The sequence below is a fragment of the Pezoporus flaviventris genome, unplaced genomic scaffold (genome assembly GCF_033815535.1).
Source record: "Pezoporus flaviventris isolate CSIRO_AGI_PZ_B2104156 unplaced genomic scaffold, CSIRO_AGI_Pfla_v1 ptg000078l, whole genome shotgun sequence".
Classification (NCBI taxonomy): Eukaryota; Metazoa; Chordata; class Aves; order Psittaciformes; family Psittacidae; genus Pezoporus; species Pezoporus flaviventris.
In genome coordinates, this window is record NW_026892626.1 from 394,604 (window position 1) to 421,135 (window position 26,532).

Below are 26,532 nucleotides of genomic sequence, written 5' to 3' on the forward strand. Positions count from 1 at the left end.
TGAAACGAACAGAAAATGTACTTAAGAGATTCCAGAGGTGATTTGGAATGAAGATCATCATGAATCCCTGGACAAGGTTTCTCATTGATGCTACTGGCTATAAGATTCCAACAGGACGAATCTCTAGTTTGTGTGCCTTATACCTTTTTTATAATAACATACAGAAAAGTTCTGAATTCATTATTCCACAAAAGTTCATCTTTATTTATGGTTGATTCTTTGTCTGCAGGATAGCAAACTCTGTACACACAGGTCTCTTGCTTTATATTTGCTATACATACATATAGTAATGAGGCTGTCCCTCTTATTTCTCTGTTGAGGCTTTTAAAGGCAGACCTTGCTATCTTTATGCAGTAGTTCTCCATTTGTTCCTCCCAGATTTGCCATGGGAACTCTTCCAGAACTTAGTTCTTATCCCTCCCATTTATACACATTAACTGTGTCTTCCAGAAGAAGGTGAATTAATAATTAAATCTGCTCAGGAAATTTTAGCTGAATGTTTCACTGGAATATTCCAGTTGGATCTGAAGCACTTCATTCAAAGTAGGTTGGGTTCAACAACACAATTCATGGAATTCAAATGAACTCACATTTAAAAAAAAAAAGGAAGATGTTTCCCAAACAACAGTAGAATCTGATAGATAGCAAATTATCTCAAAAACTACAGCACAGGCATCTTTATTAGTGTAAATGTAAAAAATTAATTTCTCATTATCTCCTACAAGCAAGAACCTATACAGACTAGTTTTTCTATACAACACACTGGCAGTTTTATATTACTCTCTTTAAACATCTTGTCTGAGACCCCTTTCTTTTCTGGAGAAGAGAAGGTTCTGGGGATACATACAGCAGTCCAGTACCTTAAGGGGCCAACAAGCAATCTGGAGAGGGGCTTCTGACAAGGGCCTGCAGGGACAGGACAAAGGGGAATAGCTTTAACTTGACAGAGGAGAGACTGAGATGAGCTCTTAGGCAGAAGTTCTTCCCTGTGAGGGTGGTGAAGCACTGGCACAGGTTGCCCAGAGAAGCTGTGGCTGCCCCATCCATGGCAGTGTTCAAGGCCAGTTTGGATGGGGCTTGGAGCAACGTGGTCTAGTGGAAGGTGTCCCTGCTCATGGCAGGGGGTTGGATCTAGATGAACTTTAAGTTCCCTTACAACCCAAACCAGTCTGTTATTCTATGAGTCTATGAATCTCGCTCTTGAACTATATCCCCCTAATCAAGGTAAACACCATTTCTCAGAACAAATGCTATTCAGATTTCAGTGGTGTGTGATTATGGTCTACAAAACTACTGATCCAGAACATTTACTTTGGAGAATCAAAGCACCTTTCCTTGCTTTTCTAAATTGCCAATAACAGATCAGCCGACCAGGCATGGGGATTTCATTCACAGCCTTAAGCAACTTGTGTTTTGGTCTCTAGTATGTCTGTTCCCTTCCTATATTGATCCCACTTCATAAGTAATATATTCACCCACTTCAGAAGTAATGGAGATAGACAGGCCAAGGACAAAATGTTGGTCAACAGACTTTAGCTAATGTAGTTTCACCAGAAAACAATTAATAATACAATTCAGTGCAGTGACGTTAAACCAAACCTCAATAGTGAAGCTTCCACAGTAAGCTGGAAAAAAGTAATTCTAAAAACCTCATAGCTAGAGTACATACTACCCTGTGTCAAAGATACACACTCTTCTCACCTTTACTCAACTCCAGAGTATGCTGTATTTCAGTGATGCTTAGTATAAGCCATAAGCTGGAATTTGGAATCACCTCAATGCCAATTTTCAATATGAACTGAAATTTGTATTTTCAATGCCAGTTCTTTTAATGCATGAGATGATTATTTTTTACTTTGTGTGGAAGGCACATGTTATTATTGTTAGGAGTTATACAATGTCAATTTTGATGAACTCAACAAGTTTATTGGAAACAGGAATATTTATTTCTCTGCAGAACTGAAGTAGCTCAAAAAACAGAGAAAAAAAACAAAACAACATTCCCATATTTATCCACTCACGTAACTCTGTACATTTAAACCTTATAATGAAGTGAGTTTATAGACTGATCTGTCAGCTGCAGAAAGCTCTTATTTGCATTACTGAAAGAAGTAGGTAAATGGCAGCTCTAGGACTAGTTTAGCACTAGTCAGGACCTGAGTCTGTACCAAACAGAAGCAATAGTAGCCATAGCGCTATTTTGAATTCCACCAGCTTGCTTTGGTCCTATGGAGCAATTACTCCAGCATACCTCACCTGAACCAATACAGCATGCACCCTGCTCAAGGATTTTTCTACAAAAGGGAATTCATGGTTGTCACTGGATACATCCTTCCAAATGTCTTGTACCACCTGGAAAACAACATCATAGCTAAACACTGCAGACTAAAAATATTATCTATATAAATATTTCCTATACAACATTATTATTATACAAAAATCCTGTTTGGGTTCAGGAACAAATGCAGACTTCAGTCAACCTGAATGCCTAAGCAAATCATTGTACAGACATATAATATAGTAGCTGAATGGCTATTATACAAGAACTCTGAGCAAGCACCATCTTCCTATTTCATGTTCTCATGAGGACTTGGAAGGAGGAGATACAGGGGAAGGGAACCAAAGTCTCCAAGGCACATTGGTACAGCAAGCAAAAAGGTATTGAGGATGTCATTTACTGGCCACACAGACAAAACCACTAAATAAGGATACAGTGAAGTGCTAGATTTACCCCCTAAAATGTTATTTAGCAGCACTGCACAGAATGCCTTCAACCCAGTCTTCAGCTCATGCCGACTTCACATCTGTCCCTGTTTTCTTCTCTTCAGACAAATCTATAATGGCCTTGAGCTCAGCTTCAGAGAACTTCGGGGTCAGTGCCACACTGTCATAATCAAATTCTTCATCAAGTGAGAATGGGTGAACATCATCTCCTAGTGGCTGTAATGAAGAGAAACAGATATGTAAGTAACATTGCTGCAAATGAAGATAAGGGAGCTCAAAATACAAACTTCTAATTAATACTTCCTGACTCTAGCACTGTCAGCTGATTAAGCTCTTTTTAAGTAAAAGAATAAATTCAATTATTCAATTTGACCTAATTTAAGCCATTTAATGTGCTCCATTTGTGCTGTACTGTATCTGAATTAATATAATTAGCTAATTTTGCCCAAGGCAAGAAATCTAAAAACCTCCCTTGCATGTATCTATTACATTCTTGACACTAATACTGGCAGGGCTGTGGAGATATGGACAGTTACGTACAGATATGTTAAATTTCAAAGACAGATTCCATATCCCTAAAATTTCAGCAAATATCACATGGAGCTTGGGTGTACATGCATCTGATACTAATGTAACATGCTTCCCAGAACACAGTTTCAACAAAGGAAATGCCTGGAATAAGCAAGATGACACAATCAATTTTCAGACTGTAATTCTTTTCACCATCTCAGAAATATGCAATTGGCTGGTTTGGATTTCTTGCATGATGACTGTAAGAGTTGTACTGCATTTGCCAATGTTTGCTTTGTTGACATAGTGTAAAGCATTTCTTTATTGCTTCTTATTGAAATAATTTAGAATAAACAATCTGCCTATAAAATAAAATAATGAAAACAAGTAACTGTGGCAGGCTGTATAAGGGGCCAAGACACAGAAGATTTATGGCCAGCAGTTACATAAAATTAATTCCAGAGCTACACAGAAGACACATCCTTCCTGCCCAAAATGGATATGAATGCCCCCTATCCTTTGAGAAGTCTAGAAATTTCAACCATGAAAAACAGCACATCTCCTTAAGGGCTATGTGTTTCAAAGATTTAAGTACTTGAGTACCAAGTAAGCAAAACATTTAAACACATGCTTATTTTTATAAACTTCTGACAAATCCTCAATGAAGCCAAGGACTACTGACACATATGAAGTTAAAAATATGCCTTTTTTTTTTTTTTTCTGAAAGGCAAGAAGGACACTCAGCATCTTACCACTCAGTTTAGAAGGCCCAGTTTCTGGTAACATTTTCTAAGAAGCTGCATTGACACAGTTAATGCCATCTAATAAATCAGAGAAGTGGTAGTGGGATTTCTCTCCAGTGAACTGGAACCTGATAGAGATGGCAGCAAGTGCCCTGCAAACTCTACATCTTTTATTAATAAACTTTAATATTTTCTGACTGATCAGGAAATATTTTTCTGGTTTTGTACAATTTTATTAATCATCTATATTGCTTAATGGCTTAATGTACTATGGGCCTGGATTACATTGGCTTCTAGAGTTGCTGGATCATGTATACCATCTCAGATGCAGACCTTGAGACCCTAGGCAATTATAAATGAGAAAAACAAACTTTAGATAAGAGTTGGTTTAGAAAACAGTATTCATTCTGAAAGCAAATATTACCTTGATTATGTCCATAGACAATAAAAGGTAAACTGTAAGCGGCGAGGAGAAGCAGACAGGCCAACCCAGTATGGGTGATAAGCAACTTCTAGTTTATTTGTGACGCAGTTCACATATATATAGGAGTGGTATTCAGCCACTCCTCCTTGGCACAACAGTATTGGTTAGCCCCACACAGCTTCCTCCACATTCTCCTCCCATGTCTGGTCTCCGGTTACCTGTGGGGGCCACCCCCTGCCTTGCTCGCACAGTCCTCCAGGGCTCTATGGTCCTGCTCCTAGTGTCATTCTGCAACAATTCCCCCCTTTTTCTTTGTGCGAGCAAGGCATTGTGGCTTATTTTGTTCACCTGTTTTATCACACAACTATAAGCAAGTCTAATAGCTACAATGATTAACCTAACAATGATACATAAGTGCAATACTTTAAACAGCAGTGTTTGACTCAACCTGTAATGCCCCGTGAAGACAACCATCTAGTTATTCTTAGGATATTGCTCATTTACTATTGCTGGGTAAGCTGAGCCAGGGTTCTCAGCTGTGCGTGCATCGAATTAGCATAATCAGAGAGACTCATACAACACATTCCATCAAACTCTTCACATCCATATCCCTGTTTCAACAACAAAAGGTTCTGCAGTGTTGCATGTCTTATAGAGTCAACATTAAAACAAATCAGAAATTGCCTTCGATGTAGAATTGTCTGCTTAGCAACTCAGCAACCCAGTCTGCTTAGTTGAGCCAAGGCCCCAGCTGAAGCATTTACAGTGATTTGGCATATTATGATTGGATACATGTTTTGAAGACCCTTAGTGACTAACCTATACTTGGTTAAACACAGGTGTGAGAACTCAACCTTGAAAGCTTGCCAACAGTCCACAGTTCTCATTAACTTGGTGAATTCCAGCCTCTTATCTTGCTTGCTTAAGCTTCTTCAGGTCTCTCATGGCCTTGCTGTATCTTTCAGGACTATTCAAAGTTTATGTACCAATTATGCATTCTCCCATGAGAACACTGTCTCCACATCTTCCCCCTTTATGTTTTAGATATGGTTTGGGTGACCCTACTTGAGCAGGGGATCTGGACTACATTATATCTCCAACATATGCCAACTACAGGCTGCTGGGCCTGCCCCTTTTTTCTGCTGTATGGCTCTCTGGTAACAGGCTGTATAGCTCTCTGATCCTTCACATCAAGGTCTGGCATGGCATGTGTCCCCACCGCTCCATGCCTGCTGGGTTGCAGCCAACAGCGGAGCTAAAGGTTCTTCTTGGTGGCAAACATAGAAGCCAACCCAGTCTTGCCCTTGATTGTGGTAGCAGGCATTTGGTCAGCCTCAGTCCTTGCACCTTGTTGTCAATGCACAGTTTCACCTGCTTCATCCTGTAACAAGTCGCTACTACAGCAAGGCACACACAAATTTACATTAGCAGAGTAACTATTACAGGGTGCAGCAGCATGTTGAAGATGCTGATGGCAGTGAGGGACTAGCCAAAGAAATTTCTTACCAGTGGAATTCTCTCCCCCTCTTAATTTGTTCCATCACCTGCTTTATAACACTACCATTGTATTAAAATTTTCCTAGCTTTTGCCTTAGCATTTTCTAGCAGCTACTGCAAATTTCAATACTCTAACATCTCTTTTACAAGTGACAAATCTATACAATACAAGGTGCAGTTTCTTATTAGCAACTAGCTAGTAAATACAGGTGGGTTTATACACACAATCATAACCTCTAACAATAGCTACTTTACAAGCACACATATTCAGGATGTTACTTTTCAGTTGTCCCCAGGTGATGTTTTGCAGTTATTTGTTCTTTCTCTTCCTCTATCTCATTCTGCTTGGGGTAATCACGGTCAGCTCCTGTAGCTGAGGCATCAGGTTTATCCATTTGTCTGTCCAGCTCATGGCAAGGCTTGACAAACTTTGCAGGCAGTCACCATGGACCTGTAGGCAGGAGAACACAAATATACCCCCTCCCCCAGGTTATCAGTTCTTCAGTTCTTGAGAAGTAGACAGGTTAAGTGCATCATCATTACTCTCTCTCCCCCCCCCCTTTTTTTTTTTTTTTTTTTTTTTTTAGTCCCTGCAAAAGCCATCATTACTCCCACTACAGTCCCACCTACAGAACGTGGCACAAGGACCCTGTGGAGACTAACAGCAAACCAGCTCCGAGAAGCATCATTGCAGTGCGAGGTGGCAGGCTCAACCTTAGCGGGCGTCCCCGCAGAGGCTCTGCCTCCCCCACATCGTATGAGGCTTGGGCTTTTATACTGACCAAAATGCACACTCATTCCGACACAGGTGGCCAGCCTGTGCTGGAAAAAGTGGCCAGCAGTATCTACAGAGGTCTCCAAGCATTGATAGAAACCTGGACATACTTATATTTACCAACTTCTAGTACATGAGTATCACAGAGAAACTGTATGGGCTCTCCCTGTCAATCGCAAGAAAAAATCATAACATATACAGCTTGCGTATAAGAGGATTTTAACACATACGTGGTCACTGTTTGTCAGGCCTCCTTAACTATTTTGAGATCAAGAGCTTCCCACTCTTTAGCCCCCTGCTGTGTAGTAAACACAGGATATGCAAAGATGCCCATTGGAGAAAATTCCCCAGTAATGATCACATATTTGGTTACCCATTGTTACAACTGAGCGTCTCCAGGGCCAGTAAGTCTGAGCAGACCGACCCGGGAGACGAAGAGTCAGGGTCTGGAAGCAGAGGATATAAATCTGGATCGGATTCAGGGGATTCAGGGGCTGATCCTGCGCCGAACTCGGGGTCTCCGTTGCTCGCAGCTGTGTCTTTCGCAGTTCCTTTAAATCTCCCGCTAGCGCATGATCTCTATTTTCTACTGCGTGCTTCAAAATGGCGCCGCAATCGATCCGGCGCCGAGGCACCGCCCTCTTTCTTTCGGATTCCTCGACATTTATCATACGTATACCTTCTAATATACTTTCTCTGTCCTTTTCAAAGTCCCTACTTTTGGAACTGGGGTGGTGGGGGAGCAGGGGGTTACACCTCCTCCGTGGCACCTTCTGATGGAGGGGGAGAAAAGGAAGGGGGGGGGGGGGGGGGTGAAACCCTGTGCTCCCGTGAGTTGTGGGAAATGAGTTGTAATCTTCCCGCGGTTTAAACCCACCGGGGACGTCTGTTCCTAGTTTCTCCGTTGCTACCACGGCAGTTTTATTTTCCGCCTTGTAACTTTTTATACAGTTTATTACTTCTCTCCGTGGTTTACCGAGTTTCTTTGCTGTTTTATCATCATTAAGCATTGAGTCAAATAGTTCTTCACCAAACTTTCACCACTCACTCTCCTCAAAAACTGTATTAGGATCTACAAAAAATCCCTTAGCCTTCCCTACAGCCACTAGACCTGCTAGCTGCTTTAGAGTCTCAGGCTCAATTCCCCGCTTTTATAAAAAGCACTGTAAAAAGTTCAGGGCTCAGTTCCCCGCTTTTATAAAAAGCACTGTAATAAGTCCAGGGCTACCTCTCGGTCCATTTTCATGGCCAGCCTTTTCCGGATCATCTTCTTCTGGGTAGTCCTGTAACCTCAGTCTCCAGATCGGCCTCCCGACGCAGCAGTGTCTGGTTCGCCCCAGTGGCGGACTCCTTTTGGTTAGTCCAAGCACCCGGGTCCATCACGCCACCGCAGCAGCATTGCCCGCACCTCCCGGCCGCTGCCGCCGGCGCCGCTCACTCGCCGTTCCGGGTCCCCGTTAGCCGGGGCCCTGTATCCTGATCCCCGCTGACCGGGGCTCTGTATCCGGGTCCCCGTTAGTCGGGGCCCTGTATCCCGGGTCCCCGCTAGTCAGCGCCCTGTATCCCGGGTCCCCGCTAATCGGGGCCCTGTATTCCGGGTCCCCGCTAGTCGGGGCCCTGTATCCGGGTCCCCGTCGACCGGGGCCCTGTATCCGGGTCCCCGTCAACCGGGGCCCTGTATCCCGGGCCCCCGCTAGTCGGGGCCCTGTATTCCGGGTCCCTGCTAGTCGGAGCCCTGTAATCCGGGTCCCCAGTGACCAGGGCCCTGTAGTCCGCGTCCCTGTTCGGGCACCATTTGTAAGCGGCGAGGAGAAGCAGACAGGCCAACCCAATATGGGTGATAAGCAACTTCTAGTTTATTTGTGACGCAGTTCACATATATATAGGAGTGGTATTCAGCCACTCCTCCTTGGCACAACAGTATTGGTTAGCCCCACACAGCTTCCTCCACGTTCTCCTCCCATGTCCGGTCTCCGGTTACTTGTGGGGGCCACCCCCTGCCTTGCTCGCACAGTCCTCCAGGGTTCTATGGTCCTGCTCCTAGAGTCATTCTGCAACAGTAAACCATCATTAACTTTTAGAAATAGCATGGTCAAGAATGTGTACATGTACAAGAATGTGAGACAAAGCCTGCAAACAAGTTCTTTCCTATTAAGTCTAAGGTCAACTCCTTGACCTCCTCACTATATTCATGTCCGGTTTCATCTTTTCCACAGGCAAAACATCTTAAAATTCCATGCTAGTAATGATACCAGCAACTGGGTTCATTACTACCTGTCTTTCCCTAGCAGAAATCCAAAACACTCTTCTAAACTACAATGTAAGGTGCAAATATTTTTCGGTTTGTTTGGTTGTAACAACAGCAAATGTTTGCCAATGACACCAAGCTGTGTGGTGCAGTCAAGACACTGGAGTGAAGGGAAGCCATCCAGAGAGCCCTGGGCAGTCTAGAGAGAAAGAAACAGAGATGCTCTGAGGGCTGAAGCACCTCTGCTATGGAGACGGGCTGAGAGAGCTGAGCTTGTTCAGCCTGGAGAATAGAAGGCTCTGGGGAGACCTTAGGGCAGCTTCCAGTACCTAAAAGCGCCTACAAGAAAGCTGAAGAGGAGCTTTTGACAAGGACTTCAGGGACAGGACAAGGGGAATGGCTTTAAACTGACAGAGGGGAGATTTATATTAGGTGTTAGTCAGAAGTTCTTCCCTGTGAGGTTGGTGAGGAGGCACTGGCACAGGTTGCCCAGAGAAGCTGTGGCTGCCCCATCCATGGCAGTGTTCAAGGCCAGGTTGGATGGGGCTTGGAGCAGCCTTGTCCAGTGGAAGGTGTCCCTGCCCGTGGAAGGGGGGGTTGGAACCAGATGAACTTTAAAGGTGTCTTTCAACCCAAAACATGCTGTGATTCTATGAACATTTGTTACATTTATAGGTAACTAAGCTAAGAAGAGGTTAAATTACAGCAAGTCTTCATGAGGGTTCTACAAAACCAAATCTACGTTTTCTCTACCAACATAGTTACTGAAAGTATACACATTCACTATGCCCTTATGTCGACCTTGTTGTTCCAGGAACGTTTTATGCATGTGCAGAGAAACAGTAGACAAACCTTTGTTTAAAAGCTCGAGCCCCAAATGCTTATGGAAATTAGATACCAAAGTAGAACACACTCAACTTCACTGCTAACAATTTTCTCTTACCCACTCATTGCCTATTAGAAAAGTTTGTTCACACTGCATATTTACCACTATGCTTCATCCTTCAAATGATTCCTCAGTGCACTAGGGAGTCTCTTTTTCACTTCTTTTCCCAAAAAGCCATTCATTTCAACCTTCCACACAGACAAGTGGTCTAAAATTTTCACACTGCAAACTGCAATTTTCATCTATTTCAAAAGTAAGACATTTTGCCACAGAACATCGAATACTCTGAGCTGATCAAGTTATGATCTTGTTACTTTTGCCTAAAAAGCTGAGAGAAATAGGTGAATTTCAGGTGTCTAATTTAACATCTAATTGAAATCTTTTTGAGAGCTCTCTGGGAATAGAAATTTGCTCCATTAGAAAACTGACAGTAGCTTAAGATTGCTCCTGCAATTTACCCTGAAGAAAACAAATAATTTTCATTAACAGTTTCTGGATGTCCAAGTTAAAGCAGAAAAGACTGTAATATTCCTATTAATAACTAAAGTATTTTGCTAGAGGCTGGTTTTCAAATTAATCTTATAAATAAAGTACCTTAAAGTTGAGACTTTCAAAAGTCTATTGATAATTGGCAACTCAGTTCTCTTTATTAATCTGTGCAGAGTTACAGCTAACTGAACAGCTTGTCTCTGTCCTAGGATTTTTATTGGTGTGTAATTATGGCACTCTATGATTCACTTGTTCAAACTATGCGAAGTATGCACATATACTCACCAATGATTTCACTGTATACTCAAGGGAAAGCTTACTAAATCAGTAACAAGAAGTTAAAAAAAATAAAATTAATATATAATGATGTATGTCTTGAGCTTGGGGCACTGCATTGGGAGTCAATAAATCTTGACCAATTTTTCACTTCTGCTTCATCATTCTGGACAAGTCACTCGTTCTCTGTGTCTTAACTGGCCTCTGAGAAGATGCAACTCTTACATCTTCTTTCACTTAGTCAGTCCTGTCTTTCAGTTCTTATTTGTTCTTACTGTATTTATGCATAGCATGTAGGAGAAAAAAAGCTCAGTTGAGGCCTGTAAGTAAAACCTTAAGCCAAAGAAACTCAATGAAGCTGTACTTCAGGTGACAGGTACTGCCATTCTGCAGAGAAAGACAGAACCATAGAATCATAGAATCACAGCATCAACTGGGTTGGAAAAGACCTTTAAGATCATCGAGTCCAACCATCACCTCAGGACTGCCAAGGCTACCACTAAACCGTGGTCATTCAGGGCCTCGTCTACACAGTTTGTGAACACTTCCAAGGACAGTGAATCCACCATTGCCCCAGGCAGCCTGTCCCAATGCCTGAACACTCTCCCTGTAAAGAAATTTTTCCTAATATCCAGTCTAAACCTCCCCTGGCAGAGTTTGAGGCCATCACCTCTTGTCTTGTCACTTGTTACATGGGAGAAAAGACCGATCCCCGCCTCACTTTTAGGTAGTTGTAGAGAGTGATCAGCCTTCTCGTCTCCAGACTAAACCCCCCAGTTCCCTTAGTCGTTCCTCATAAGACTCGTTCTCCAAACCCTTCAACTTTGTTCCCCTTTTCTGGGCCCACTCCAGCACCACAATGTCTCTCTTGTCATGAGGGGCCCAGAACTAAACACAGGATTTGAGGTGGGAATTCACCAGTGACAAGTGCAGGGGGTTGATCACTGCCCTGGTCCTGCTGGCCACACTATTGACGATACAGGCCAGGATGCTGTTGGCCTTCTTGGCTGCTGGGGCACAAGCTGGTGGCTCATGTTTAGTTCTGTCAATCAGCACCCCAGACCCTTTTCCACCAAGCAGCTTTCCAGCCCCTCTTGCCCAAGTCTGTAGCATTTCATGGGGTTGTGGTGGCCCAAGTGCAGGACCCTGCACTTTGCCTTGTTGAACCTCACCCCATTGGCCACAGCCCATCAATCCAGTCTGTCCAGAATGAACTGCAAGAGCCTTCCTATCCTTCAGCTGATCAACACTCCCAGACAACTTGGTGTCATCTGCAGACTTACCAAGGGTGCACTCAATCCCCTCACCCAGGTCATCAATGCAGATATTGAACAGCACTGGCCCTAACACTGAGCCCTGAGAGACACCACTAGTGACCAGTTGCCAACTAGATATGACACCATTTACCACCACTCTTTGGGCTTGGCCATCCAGCCAGTTTCCAACCCAGTGAAGAATCCACCTATTCAGGTCATGAGCAGCCAATTTCTCCAGGAGAATGCTGTGGGAAATTGTGCCAAATGCTTTACTTAAGTCCAAATACAATGACCACAGCCCTTCCCTCATCAACCAGGTGGGTTACCTTATCGTAGAAGGAGATCAGGTTGGTCAAGCAGGACCTGCTTCATAAACCCATGCTGACTGAGCCTTATCCCTCCATTTTCCCACACATGCTTTATGATCTCACTTAGGATCATCTGCTCCATAGCATTTCCCAGTACTGAGGTCAGGCTGACAGATCTGTAATTTCTGGGTCTTCCTTTCTGCCCTTTTTGACCTCCAAACCTCTGGGACCTGCCAACTAGATCAGGACTGCTGAAAAATGATGGAGAGTGGCTTAGCAAGCTCCTCTGCCAGCTCCTTCAGCACTCTTGGGTGGAACTCATCCAGCCCCATAGAACTTCCAGCTCCTCCTGTTTGTTGCCCATGATGTGGGCATTGACAGAAATGCATTTAAGTTGCCCTGTGGATCTCGACTCCAACAGCAGCATGCTACCCTGTGGCTCATGTCTAGTGAGCCTGGTGTTATCCCATTCCACCTTCAAACCTAGTTTAAAGCTCTCTCCATAAACCCTGGGCTAGCACCTATTTCCCTCTTTGGGACAGCCATAACCCATCTCCCCTCAGCAAGCCTGGTGCTGTATGAACTGACCCGTGGTCAGAAAACCCCAAAATTTTGGTACTGACACCAGTCATGGAGCCAGGAATTACTTAATGCCATTTTTCTGATGTTACCATTGTCACTGTTTGTGACTGGCAGGAGAGATGAGAACACTACTTGGGCTCCCGAATCCTGAACCAGTTGCCCCAAGGCCCTGAAGCCCTTCTTGAGTCCCCTCAAGCTTCTTGAGATTTCCTCATTGCCCACCTGGAAGACTAATAAAGGATAGTAGTTGCAGGGCGATACCAGATGAGTGAGTTTTCTGGTGAAGTCCCTTAATCTGGACCCAGGGAGGCAGCAGACTCCTCTGAGTCTGGTCACAGGACAAAATGATAGGCATGGTAAATACTTTTTAAAATGCTCAAACTAAAGACAAACAAAGGATAATTAACAAAGAATTAATTTTTCCTAATCCCAGCCATATAAAAATTAGTCTTCCAGATTAAGATGGAATCCCAGCCAAAAAGGACTCAGCTGAGAGTCAGCTTGTGGACAGACACATACTACCATCATAGGACAAACAACTACAGCAAGTGGGATGAATCACTCGCTGGAAGTGCCCATCTCCCTTCCTGATGACAGAAGGACTAAATTAGACTACATTTAAAGCTGAAGGTAGGTGAGATGAACTCCAATTTGAATGCATGTTTATAGTGAGTGGATGGAAAATACGCATTCAACTGCACTCATATGTATGGGAGGTGAAGGGAAAATAAGGACAAATCCAGACCCTAGGAAGCAAAAAACTCTAATGTGTTTTATGAAATAAACTATTAAGTAGAAATAAAGGACAGAATAAATATCTGGGTAGGGAAGGGAAATCTTCTGTGATAACGTACTTCAACAATGGAGTTAATGCTGTTTGAATTTTCAGTGACCTGTGGGAAGTCATTAATATTGCACTGTTGATATTGAAATTCAGAAATATATTTATGCTAAAACCAGGGAAGAAAGATGAAGCAACATTGGTGAACAACACAAATAATTTGCTGTGTCATTCACTAAGCCTCTTTCCAACTGCTTTTGACAAAAAAACATTTTCAGGGAGACAATCTGTTCTTTAAAAATTAGCCAAGTCAGACACTGGGTCTTAACAGAGCTTCTTTTTTTAAACTTTCCCTAGCAATACATTCAGCAATACACACCTTGCCCTAAAGTCCTTCACAGATGCATCTGTAACAGACATTTTTGAAGCTTGTTTGTTTTTCATAGGGAATAGTTTTGCCCTTCCCTAACAGATTTGCTTTGATGGGCAGAGAACAGCCTCATTTCAAAGTAGGAATGTCTCCAGGGAAAATATTTTTCTCTTTCTAAACTAGTCCTGCCATAAGCAATAGAAACCTTAACTTCCAAGGCAATGACAACTTAAAGAACAGAATTATTTTAAAATGGACCTCTTCAGCCTTGACATTCTAAAAATCAGGCCACAGTTATATAATCTAAATGAAGCCACAAATACATGTATTATTTAGGGAATAGACTGCTTTCATCTTGAGTAGCTTGGCACCAACCAAATGGTTATGAAAATCTTAAGTCTTTCTCCTTGAAAAATGCAGCAGTGAGACACTGGCACAGGTTGTCCACAGAAGCTGTGGCTGCCCTATCCCTGGCAGTGTTCAAAGCCAGGTTGGATGGGCTTGGAGCAATCTTGTCTAGTGGAAGGTGTCCCTGCCTGTGGCAGGGAGTGGAACTGGATGAGCTTTAAGGTCCCTTCCAACCCAAACCAATCTGTGATTCTATGATTCTGTGAAACTCTAAGCAACGTAATAGTACTCAGTTTCTCTTTTATAAAGCAACTTTTACTCAAACGCAAAGGAATTTTGCATGCAGTGGGATCGTCATCTATTTTTCATGAATTACAGTTTAAAGGGTCACATGCAATCCTTTATGAACACTGTTGGCTGCTACAACCCTCCTTTGGTTTTATACAGAAGTTACCAGATAAGAAAACTATAAAATGTCATTCTAGGTTGGTTTTTCTGTGTGCCAAGGGATACTTCTCAAGGTAAAAACCTTGAATTATGTCAGTCCTTAGGGAAAAGGGTCAGCATTTTTATTCACAAAATGGTGGATAGTAAAGCTTGAAAGGTCATTTTAGAACATTTACTTTTTCCCAAAGCAGACTTGTTCCTTATAGTAAAGAGTTTATTGCAAAGAACTAAATGCAATTGAGCTCAGGAAAGGAGGTACCATATGCACTGCTGTAACATCGAACTTTCACTGGTCACACATCATTTATAAACTTGATTTAAGCCTCATGGGACATCAATGAGCACATGAAACTATCAAAACTGGCCTATTTCAGCCAGCACCTGGCCTTTCAGCCAGGCAAAAAGAGTGGTGAAGAACTCTGCAATAGAAATCCCCAAAACTTAATGCTCACACTCTACTTGAATAGGAAGCTTAATGACTTAAAATCAGCCTGTAAGCCATCCACACCTTCTGGAAGCTTGGAAAGAACTGAATTTCTGAGGAAAAATGGCCATTTTCATGTAGCGATTGTGACTGATTAAAAGACTCAGACTCCATAAAGCAAACCTCTCCAGCAAAGCATTTGACACAGTCTCCCACAGCATCCTTCACGGCTAAATTGAGGAAGTGTGGACTGGATGATCAGGTAGTGAGGTGGACTGCGAACTGGCTGAAGGAGAGAAGCCAGAGAGTTGTAGTCTATGGGGCTGAGTCTAGTTGGAGGCCTGTAACTAGTGGAGTGCCTCAAGGGTCAGTACTGGGACCGGTATTATTTAATATATTCATCAATGATTTAGATGAGGGAATTGAGTGTACTATCAGCAAGTTTGCTGATGACACTAAGCTGGGAGGAGTGGCTGACATGCCAGAAGGCTGTGCTGCCATCCAGCGAGACCTGGACAGGCTGGAGAGTTGGGCAGGGAGTAACTTGATGAAATATAACAAGAGAAAGTGTAGAGTCCTGCATCTGGGCAGGAACAACCCCAGGTTCCAGTATAGGTTGGGAAACGACCTGTTAGAGAGCAGTGTAGGGGAGAGGGACCTGGGGGTCCTAGTGGACGACAGGATGACCATGAGCCAACACTGTGCCCTTGTGGCTAAGAAGGCCAATGGCATCCTGGGGTGTATTAGAAGGGCGGTGGTTAGTAGGTCGAGAGAGGTCCTCCTTCCCCTCTACTCTGCCCTGGTGAGACCGCATCTGGAATATTGTGTCCAGTTCTGGGCCCCTCAGTTCAAGAAGGACAGGGAGCTGCTGGAGAGAGTCCAGCACAGAGCAACTAAGATGATTAAGGGAGTGGAGCATCTCCCTTATGAGGAAAGACTGAGGGAGCTGGGTCTCTATAGTTTGGAGAAGAGGAGACTGAGGGGTGACCTTATAAGTGTCTATAGATATATAAAGGGGGAGTGTCACGAGGATGGAGCCAGGCTCTACTCAGTGGCAAACAATGATAGGACAAGGGGTAATGGGTACAAACTGGAACACAAGAGGTTCCACTTAAACTTGAGAAGAAACTTCTTCTCAGTGAGGGTGACAGAACACTGGAACAGGCTGCCCAGGGAGGTTGTGGAGTCTCCTTCCCTGGAGACATTCAAAACCCGCCTGGACACATTCCTGTGTAACATTATCTAGGTGTTCCTGCTCCGGCAGGGGGATTGGACTAGATGATCTTTCGAGGTCCCTTCCAATCTCTAGCATACTGTGATACTGTGATACTGTGATGTCAGACCTAGACAATGCAGATTCTCAGCAGCATCTTGCTACTGTTCATTTCCAAGAGGAAAATGACCAATTCTGATCACAATATATTCTAAAACCTTCTTTACTTTTAATTGTCACGTTAAAGCGATTATTCGTTAACTTCTTGTTGCAAAAGATTTTTCCTATCTTCAGCCCAATGAAAATTGTACTATGTCATAAGATCATGAGATCACTGGAAAATTACATGACCCATCATTCTACATGAGTAATGATTTGTTAAAAAGTCAGAAAATGCAAGAATTTACTTGAGTATTTTGTGAGTTGCACCAACTAAATACTAAAAATCACACACAGAGTTTAAAGTATTGAAGTACACATTTTGAAAATGTCAGATTATACAGCAGCTCTGTGCAAGACAAAATAGTAACTTTCTGTTAAGAGTTTTTATCTCAGTTCTTAACGTATTTTTTTCATTAATTCTTAATGCAAAAAATCAATAATGTGACTTGTTAACTTATAGCAGTTCCACATTCTCCATCTTTATCTCTCTGTTTTTGTGGAAATAATGTTAGAAGCCAATATTTAAATAAACAAACATGACTTCATACCTCCTGGGTTTTGCTGTCCGATGGCTGGGGAATTGACAAGGTCTGGACTTCAGTTACATGGGTTTATCAAAAAAAGGTGTACAATAAGTCACTGTCTGTTCCACCTCTCCTGGGAGAAGTAATGACCCTGTTGAATAAAAAAAAAAAAAATCAACTTTAACCTTCCATTCAATGTATAAATTTCAAAATCCTGTGTAAAAACCTGTAGTGCTCAGACATAGGCAGCAATTTGTTATTCAAAGCATGCTGTACTTATTCTTGCATAATATAGGCAGCTATCTTCAAAACAGATCCATGCAGTCCCTGAGCTAAAAGCTAGATAGTAAACTACACTATGCTAAGGAATAATCAAACTTTGTTGAAAACAGTCAGGTAGCTCTTCTATCTTGAGGACACTGAATTAAAAATCAGTATGTAGACACTCCTAAACTCAGAGAGCACCTGGGATTCAGTTCATCTCTTTCATAGTAAAGTAGGAAGGTGCTGAGTAGAGATGTCTGCAGCAGGAGTTATAAAATACCAGACTGAATCCTGTCTTGCCATTGATTAACTGGGCAGTCTCATTCAATTCTCTTTCACTGGACTTTCACTACTTGTACATTGGGCATAAAGATCTTTGCATCTTAAAATACTCTCCTGAAACATTAAGTAAAAACATCTGCTGGAACTACTAATACTCCCCACTGCAGTGCTAGATGACTCTTTTGTCCAAGGATATTTCATGGATGTTTGCTCCTCCAAGAGCTGTCAAAAAAAAGAGGTACCTGAAAGGACTTCCCTACACCTGGGACATGGGAACACATAACCTTTCCATACAGTCAGGATTTGGTCCAGTGTTTACAAATGCACGGACTTTCTGAATCACTTTTTCTTTACATATTTAAGCAAAATGTGTCTATTGGGAACAGTAGGTTTGCTTTCTGTGACAGCTCAGAAGGATATGCCTTAGGTTTAGAAATATCCTTTAACATGAATCAATCTCAGCTCTGCTACAGCACAGATGCGTCTATCTTGTCTCAGTAATGTTTTTATGAAGGTACTTCAGAGGACCATATGTTTTGCAATTTATTCAAAGAATTATGTAAAACTAACCTACTATTTTTTCTGGCTGATACAGCAGTTTCTTTACAGCTTTATAGTACATTTTAGTAGCTTGTTTTCCTCTTGAAATCTCAGACTAAATTTTCAAAGTGTTGCTTAAATGTTAGTTAAAGGAAGCAATAAGATGGTACATAGATCCAGGGTTAAAAGGAAGAAATGGCTATTTACCTTTACCTGCACACTTTTGCCACAGTAGTGGAGTTACACACTTCTCATTCTCCTATAAATCTGCATTTGACCATAATGATTTCGTAGCTAGGCCTTCATAAAAAATGCGTTATTTAATTCTTCATTTCATTTTCTTCTGGGAATTGCATAGTATTTCAAAGCCAGCAGGGCTTTGCAATTGTGTAGTAGAATGTTCTTTAACATAGAGCTCATGCAAAATGAATTCATTCCTTGGGGTATTTCATTCCTGGGGTTTTGTCTTTTAGTTCATGATTCATGTATAAGTGGTTTCATTTTCATCCCTATTACATTGATTGTTTTTATCTATCTCTAGTCACCTATGTGCTTACAGTCCTTGTTCTCAGTATAGCATCTTATCTTATTCTGCATCAGTTACATGAGAAAGCTTTCTGAAAAGAGCAGTGCAGCCCACAAATATATATGCTATGTCTTCACACGCTCTTCAACTCCTTTTTTCCATCTTTTATAACTTGGGCCAAAACTATTTGTAGGACAGAAGGATGATTTGAATGCTCCTTTAGAGGCAACTGCATCTTCCACTGCTGTTTACAAATAAATATATATCACCACTGAAGGAAGGAAAGCCTGGACATTAGGAGGTTTGTATCACCTCTCGATATAAACACTTCTTCCTTCATTGAGAGGGCTCACCCCCTCAACAAACCAACCTGTGGAGAGATGAGGAGGAAGCACTGTTACACAACAGGCTGGCAATGGCTCAGAAAGGCAACCTTTAAAAATGAGGACAACAGAAGGAAAGGTATTTTTCCTTTTAGCAAGAACTACTTGACATACTCAGAATGTCAACTCCACTATTTTAAGGCTCGTTAGTAATGCAAACAATGTTTCAGATTCCTTTCAATCATCCCATGAGAATGGTAATCAATCTCTGTTTGCCAGTAGACATGCCAGACATGAACTTTGTCTCTCTAGCCTGGCTGCTGACAGTATATGAAAGTCTAATTGGTAAATTCTGCTTCCCCTCATAATGTTTAATCAAGAAACTCCTTCAGAAAGATTAGGGAGTTTTGACACTCTTCCTTCTTAGTGGAAGCTCCTAAAGGAACTGTACACTATTGTAAGTTCTGGCCAGTACCTCACAGCTGGTTTAGCCTGATGTTACAGCATTAGTGGACGATGATCCTAATTAAGCCACTAATTATGTTCTCTGTGGAGGTGAAAGGAAAATTAAAGCCTTGGAAAGCCTTGGATCCTGCCAATGGCACCACATACAGAGGTAAGAGGAGGCAGCGATACCAAAAATCTGAGATTTCAGAACACACCTCTCACACCATGAAGAATGAACTTCCTGGTGATAACAGCAGCAAACTCCAATGGTTTACCCATGTCCAGCACACTTTAATGAGGGCATATTTGGAAACTGAGCAATTCTTTTCTGTTCAGTCCCTTTCCCCACACACACAAAACAGACCCACAAAAAGTGATTACTAAATGTGTGAACACTACTCAGTTGGGTTTTTTTCCTCATTTTGTACCATTGACATTAATTACAAGTACAGGAAAATAAATCTATTGACACAAATCTGATTTGAACTTTCAGGAGTGAAATTCAAAGTTTTGTCTGTATCTTTAGCTTTACTGTAGCCAAATGATGCTCAGCTGGTAAAACACCGGTCTTACCACCTTCAGGCACTACATTTCATGAAAATGCTGTTGATGGGGGGCTGAGGACAGGGGCAGTGATAAAGAAAAAAGCTTAAAAGCTAAATGTTCTTGTCTCCTCTGATTCTCAGTCTTCAGGGTGTTGGCCCCAAAGACCTACCTAGCGTGAAATCAACATGGCAGTGTTAAATGATTGCAAAGAAAGGAGAAATAAAAAAGGGAGAGATTTACCAGTTGAAGGGAACCCTGTACTTGAAAAAAATCCACATAATTTAACTAAATCCTCTTCCTCAACTTGATTTTTCTGGATATCCCTGGCAGTGTTCAAAACCTGGTTGGATGGAGTCTTGGGTGACATGCTTTAGTGCGTGGTGTCCCTGCCTACGGCATGGGTCTTGGAACCAGATGATCTTCCGGTCCTTTCCAACCCTAACTATTATATGATTCTCCTCAACCTCTGCAGGGTAACAGAGAACTGAAACCTTGAAAAGAAAAGTTTACAGTACATCAGCACTCCAAGTTGAATTAGGATGAAACTGATATAGAATCATAGACTGGTTTGTGTTGGAAGGGACCTTAGAGCTCATCTAGTTCCAACACCCTGTCCCAGGCTTGGAGCAACCTGGTCTAGTGGAAAGTGTCCCTGCCTATGTATGAGCTTTAAGGTCCCTTCCAACCCTAACCATTCTATGATTCTATTTTGTACCATGCTTCTCACACTGTAAACTTTGAGCCACTTACCCTTGAGTGCAAATATTGTACTAATGTACAATTGCTGACTAAGCTTACTGATCTGCCCTTTAAAGCTAAACGAAAAATGAAGATACTCAACTGTTGCCAATGACAAGCAGAGATAAAAACTTGTTGTAATTACACTAGCAAGGTAAGATATTTTTTGCTAGGTGTCTTAGCTTGTTTTCTCAATAAGAAGTATTTAATCTACCATTTGTTCTGACATACAGGTGGCAGCATTTAAAAAGGACAACAACAGAATGGCTTTCAAATTCTGTCACACTTTTTGCCTCACTAATAAACTAACTGGAATTACTCAGAATTAATCCTTTACTGAAGTGGTTAGTACGGATAATTTTTGTATTACTTTATTACTACAAACAATAGAAGCAACACCATTTTGTATTTTGATTAGCATTTTGTTGGTATGGTTTCTATGTGGTTGCCCCATCCCTGGCAGTGTTCCAGGCTAGGCTGGATGGGGCTTGGAACAACCTGGTCTAGTGGAAGGTGTTCTAGTCTAGTGGAAGGGGTTGGAACTGGATGAGATTTAAGGTCCCTTCCAACCCAAACCAGTCTGTGATTCTATGATTCTCTGAAATTGCTTCTTTCTGCACTGAAGCAGTCTGTGCAGAGTTTGTGCAGGGGGTGCTGTCCCCTAGAAAAGCTGGGAGAGCAGAGATTCAAAGCCAAACCAAATGTCATGTAAAAAGCGAGTAGTTAGCACATTTATCTACAGTAGTGGTAGTATAATGTTGTGTTTATTGCTTTTATAATCGCCTATAAAAGCACTAACTGAAAAGTTTTCCCAGTGTGGCTTGCATAAAGTGCTATTTAGATACTACAAGCAGAGGATCATTTTTGTAATTCTCATCGTGTTCAAATACAGTCTGTTTTACTAGGAGTTTCTAAATGTGATTAACATTTAATCTTGCAGACAAAAAATACACAGAGATGACTGAAAAGCCTAGAGAGAAACATGGTCCAGAGAGTGGTGAGCTCTAGCAGAGCTCTTCTTTCCTCACTGCCCTGCTTGATATTTTAGTTTGGGGTTTATTTCTCATCATCCAATTTTTGGCCTGTTTTGAACTAGAGCTATCTAACTATACTTCCATGAACTAGACAGATTGAATTCTCATTTCATTACGGTAGAAGTGAACTGTAGGTTTATTCTTCCACTAGTAAGCCCTGGGAAAATATAGATATTACCAGAAATTAAAGCATAAACACAAAACAATGTCCTACAAAGGGAAAAATGGATACATTTGAACACAGCACTCAAAAGAAATCTTTGTACCTGATACAAGACTTCTACCTTACTTCTTCCTTCCTGAGATACCCACTTTGGAGAAAATATTTGCTGTAAACCTGACATGCTGATTTATTATTTCCTTGCAAGTTACAGTCAAACTCCAAATATTAAATCAACTAGAAGTTTAGAGGGCTTAAAAATCTCTAAGCCCTCTGACTGCACCTACAGCAAGGAAAGACTAAACAAATCTTTAATGTATTAGACAGACTCATCAAATAGCAATAAGTAAGGACCAAAGTCCTGTTCTGTACCAGCTTCTTTCAGTGACCTTAAGCAAATCCCTTCATCTGTGTAGCTTGGTTTCTTTGTGCAGTAACAGCTATAGACAAGGAAAACTAATTTAATCACTAAAAGGTTGTCAATGCTGATGGTAATAAAAACCACACAAGCAACTATGACAGACAAATAACTACAGACACTAGGTTTCTCTTTACTTGTTAGAGGTGGAAGAGTTATAATTATTATAGATACACAGAACACTTGAACAGAAATCCAAATGCTCCTAATTGGAATTCTTAAAGGAGTTCACTGTAAATTCAAAATTAGGCTCATTTATTAACCCCAGGATGGAATAATTTTAATAGGTAGAGACATTGTTATTAAATATTTCCACTTCACAGAACTCTCTTAGCACCCACAATACTTTGTGGAGAAAACTTCGTAATCAAAATAATTTCAACTGCAGAAAAAGAAGTGCATAAAAAATGTGGAAATGATGCTAAAAATAAGTGCTTTGCAATTCTGAAAAAAAAACAAAACACCAAAACACAAACAAAAAACAAACAAAAAAAATTGACAAAAAAAACAAAAAAAACAAAACCGAAAAACAACAAAAAATCCCCAGCCCTGCTCACCAGGTGTCGTGGTTTAAACCCAGTCAGGTAACTCGTTCACTCACTCCCCCCCTTCTTTCCCTCCCCCTGCTCCCGGAGGGACAGAGAGGAGAATCGAAAAGAATGCAACTCCCACGGGTTGAGATAAGAACAGTTTAGTAACTAAGGTATAACACAGATCACTACTGCTACCACCAATGATAACAATGATAAAGGAAATAACAAGGGAAGAGAATACAAGACCTCAGCACCAGCAGACCGATAACTTGCCCCCCCTCAGCCCGACCAAGCACCAACCGATACCTCCTCCAACCCTGCAGTCTCCCAGCCCTTCCGGCTAACTCCCAGTTACATCCTGGGCATGACGTGCTGTGGTATGGAATACCTCTTTGGTCAGTTTGGGTCAGGTGTCCTGTCTCTGCTTCCTCCTGGTTTCCCCTCCCCCCTGGCAGAGCATGAGGCTCACAAAGTCCTTGGCCAAACCAAAACATCTCTATCAGCTCTGTTCCCGAGCCGAAAGTCAAAACACTGCACTGCACCAGCTACCAAGGAGGAGAAACATGACTGCTATTGCTGAACCCAGGACACCAGGACAGACACAGTATAATAAATATTGCTTATAATTTATTATCTCATTACCTCCTAGAGTAAGGAAATAAATCCTTTGATTTGGGGAATTTTCTAACAATAGAACTGAGGAAGAATATCTTTTTCAGAGGAAAAAAGTTTTTTAAACAAAGTCCATACACTTGCATCCAAAGACAGACAATGATAGTAAATATAAAAGGGGGGGAGGGACCCTACCACTGCACGTCTTTTCATCTGTGTCGGTATCTTCCAAATACACGGCCTTGTCTACCTGTCATTAGAAAAAAAAAAAAAAAAAAGAAAGTAGATTAATGTATAAATTTCATAATATAATAAAATGGGGTTTGGAACTAGATGATCTTAAGATCCTTTCCAACCCTAACTATTCTATGATTCTGTAATCCAAAGCAAAGCAAAAAAGCAGCACAGTCTGCTTCATCTTCTCTATTCTCCCCTGCATTTTTCTAAGAAAGCATATGAATTTTCTTTGAAATGTGTAGCCCAAAGGAAATAATTTTACCTGTAAGCAAAGAACTGCTGCCAAAATTGCTGCATATCAACTACTGCAACAGGAAGGAACCTCAAGCTGTACATCAACTTTTTCAGGAACTTAGCGGGAAGGTGGAGAAATAAAATATATATGACAAGTTACCTTGCAGTTTTGCAAGCTCACTGCATATGGCACAGAGATAATACATGCTGCAGGCAAAGAAAAGCTTTTGTTACTAATGGTGAACAGAATGGAAAACAAAAAAGCTAAGAATTATTACATTTTTGATATTTCATCTGGGACATTGCACCACTGTTTATTCAGGCTGATTTCAGTCCCTTGAAAGAGATCTAAACTATCTAAAATGTACCACAAGACTGTGTCCAGCTCTGGAGTTTCCAACACAAGTGGGACGTAGAACTGTTGGAGTGAGTCCAGAGGAGGCCACTGAGATGCTGCGAGGGCTGGAGCAGCTCTGCTCTAGAGCCGGGCTGAGAGAGCTGGGCTTGTTCAGCCTGGAGAAGGCTCCAGAGAGACTTTAGAACAGCTTCCAGTGCCTAAAGGGGTCAACAAGAAATTTGAAGAGGGGCTTTTGACAAGGGCCTGTAGGGACAGGACAAGGGGCAATGGCTTTGACTTGACAGAGGGGAGATTGAGATGAGCTCTTAGGAAGTTCTACCCTGTGAGGTTGGTGAGGCACTGGCACAGATTGCCCAGAAAGCTGTGGCTTGCTCCATCCCTGGCAGTGTTCAAGGCCAGATTGGACTGGTCTAGTGGAAGGTGTCCCTGCTTGTGGCAGGAGGGGGTTGGAACTAGATGAGCTTTAGAGTGCCTTCCAACCCAAACCAGTCTGTGATTCTGATTCTGTGTTTCTTATTTCAGGTAGTATTCCCTGCCTATGTGCACATATTATTACCAATGGAAGATTCACTACATACTGTGTTTCCATAGATTAGAAATGCTCCTAGATAATTTTATGAATTGATTTGACACCATTCTCATCCACACCTACATAACCTTTACATACTAATTAACACTGGGGAGAAAAAAAAATCCTGGATGGTGATGTGCTCATCCTTCTTTCCCACCTGTGGAAAAAAAAAAATCATCAAAGAATTGCAAGTACTTTGTAAATGAATACAGCAAAAATAAGGCATGTTCTGCTCATCTTCCCCACTTTGAGGAAAAACAAAGAAAACCTAACTGTCACTCTTTCAGACAATCTGAGATTGTTTTCATCAGGGCCACCAGCTTTCCAGCTCTTGTTCATCACTGGCTGTAGACAGACAGGTGGAAATGCTTACATTCATGAAACAAAACCATACCACAGTCAAAGATACTATGTTAGTATATACAGATCTTTTACAGTGTACTTAATTTAAAAAAAAAAATTGAATGCTATGTTCCTGAAAATAGAACAGACGCAGGTAACCCTCTGAAGTCACACACAGGATTAGACTGAATCAATTGGAACAACAGTACAAGAAATCATAATACACCTACAAAGCAGCATTTAGAACAGAATCATTGTTTTCAAAGCAGGGTTTCTTCCTCTTTCCTAAGGGCAGGCTTAAAGGTTCCAGTGGCCAACTTACTGTGTTACAGCTTCCTCCTGCTAGTAATTTTTCTGATGTATTCTCCTATAACTGTATTTGTTTCTTAAACCGCTAATGTGACAAAAATGTGCAGCCATGCCTGAAACTTTTCTGTTCTATAGCAACAAAGTATTAAGGTGTTCCATTATATAAAGAATAAAGTGTTATAAAAACCTAGCCAATCTGTTTTAATTGATTTTTATTATAATTAATATCGAGAGACAATAAGCAAGCAGTGCTGGGTGTGCCAGGGAGTCTCCGCTCCGCCTGAGACACACGAGGGGAACTTCTGGGGATAGTCTCTTATACTTTTTGGTTTCCCGGGCTTCTTGGGTTTCAACCAATCCTGTTGTCTTCTTTTCCCGCGCTTCTTCAGCCAATCCTGTTGTCTTCTTTTCTCGGGCTTCTCCACCTGTTGTTTGGGTCTTGTTTCCGGGTGAAGAAATATTATGTCTATCACAAGTTTGACCACCATCTTAGCCCCCATAAATTCCACTCCTTATGTGTTTATTTGTTCAGCTCACAGATTTCACAACGTTCTGTAACAGGACCTATCTCTAAGTTACCTACCCCCCCCCCCCCCTTTTCTAAGGACATTCATGCAATTTAAACAATGAACAAAACATTTCTTTGCACAATACTGCGACTGACCCAGGGGAATTATTTCCATCTTTCTTCTTCCTCTTCACTGTGGTATAGACAGGGACACTTATCATACCCTTTGCACATAGCACAATGATCACAAGGGATTCCATCTCCACACAAAGTGCAATGATCACTAGGACCCCTGAGTTGCTGACACGAATCACTCTTATGTACCTCACATAAAGGAAGTTGCCCATTGCTTTATGGGGCAGAAAGACAATTCAAAGGGGCTAAAGTATGAGACCCTAAGGCAGTCTATCCCAATTAGGCAACCATATTCTTCATGAGAAGAATGGCAAAAAGATTCTTATTTATTATACAATCAATTGGCAGCATGGGATTGTTATAAAAGCCTTACTTGACTCCTTCTCAAAGGCACATGCTAGTAGTGAGGAAAATGAGGCCTGGCAGGC

General features: G+C 41.7%; 1 protein-coding gene across 1 annotated transcript in view; it reads right to left on the minus strand.

Moving 5' to 3' along the window:
- Positions 1–1,874: 1,874 nt before the first annotated feature.
- Positions 1,875–26,532, minus strand: part of IFTAP (intraflagellar transport associated protein) — a gene marked incomplete at its 5' end in the record, with an annotated part of 40,293 nt that continues 15,635 nt past the window's right edge. Inside the window, 4 exon segments of the mRNA XM_061473970.1 lie at positions 1,875–2,940; positions 17,012–17,052; positions 17,055–17,138; positions 23,606–23,660. Of these exon segments, the coding sequence (XP_061329954.1) occupies positions 2,788–2,940; positions 17,012–17,052; positions 17,055–17,138; positions 23,606–23,660 (333 nt within the window).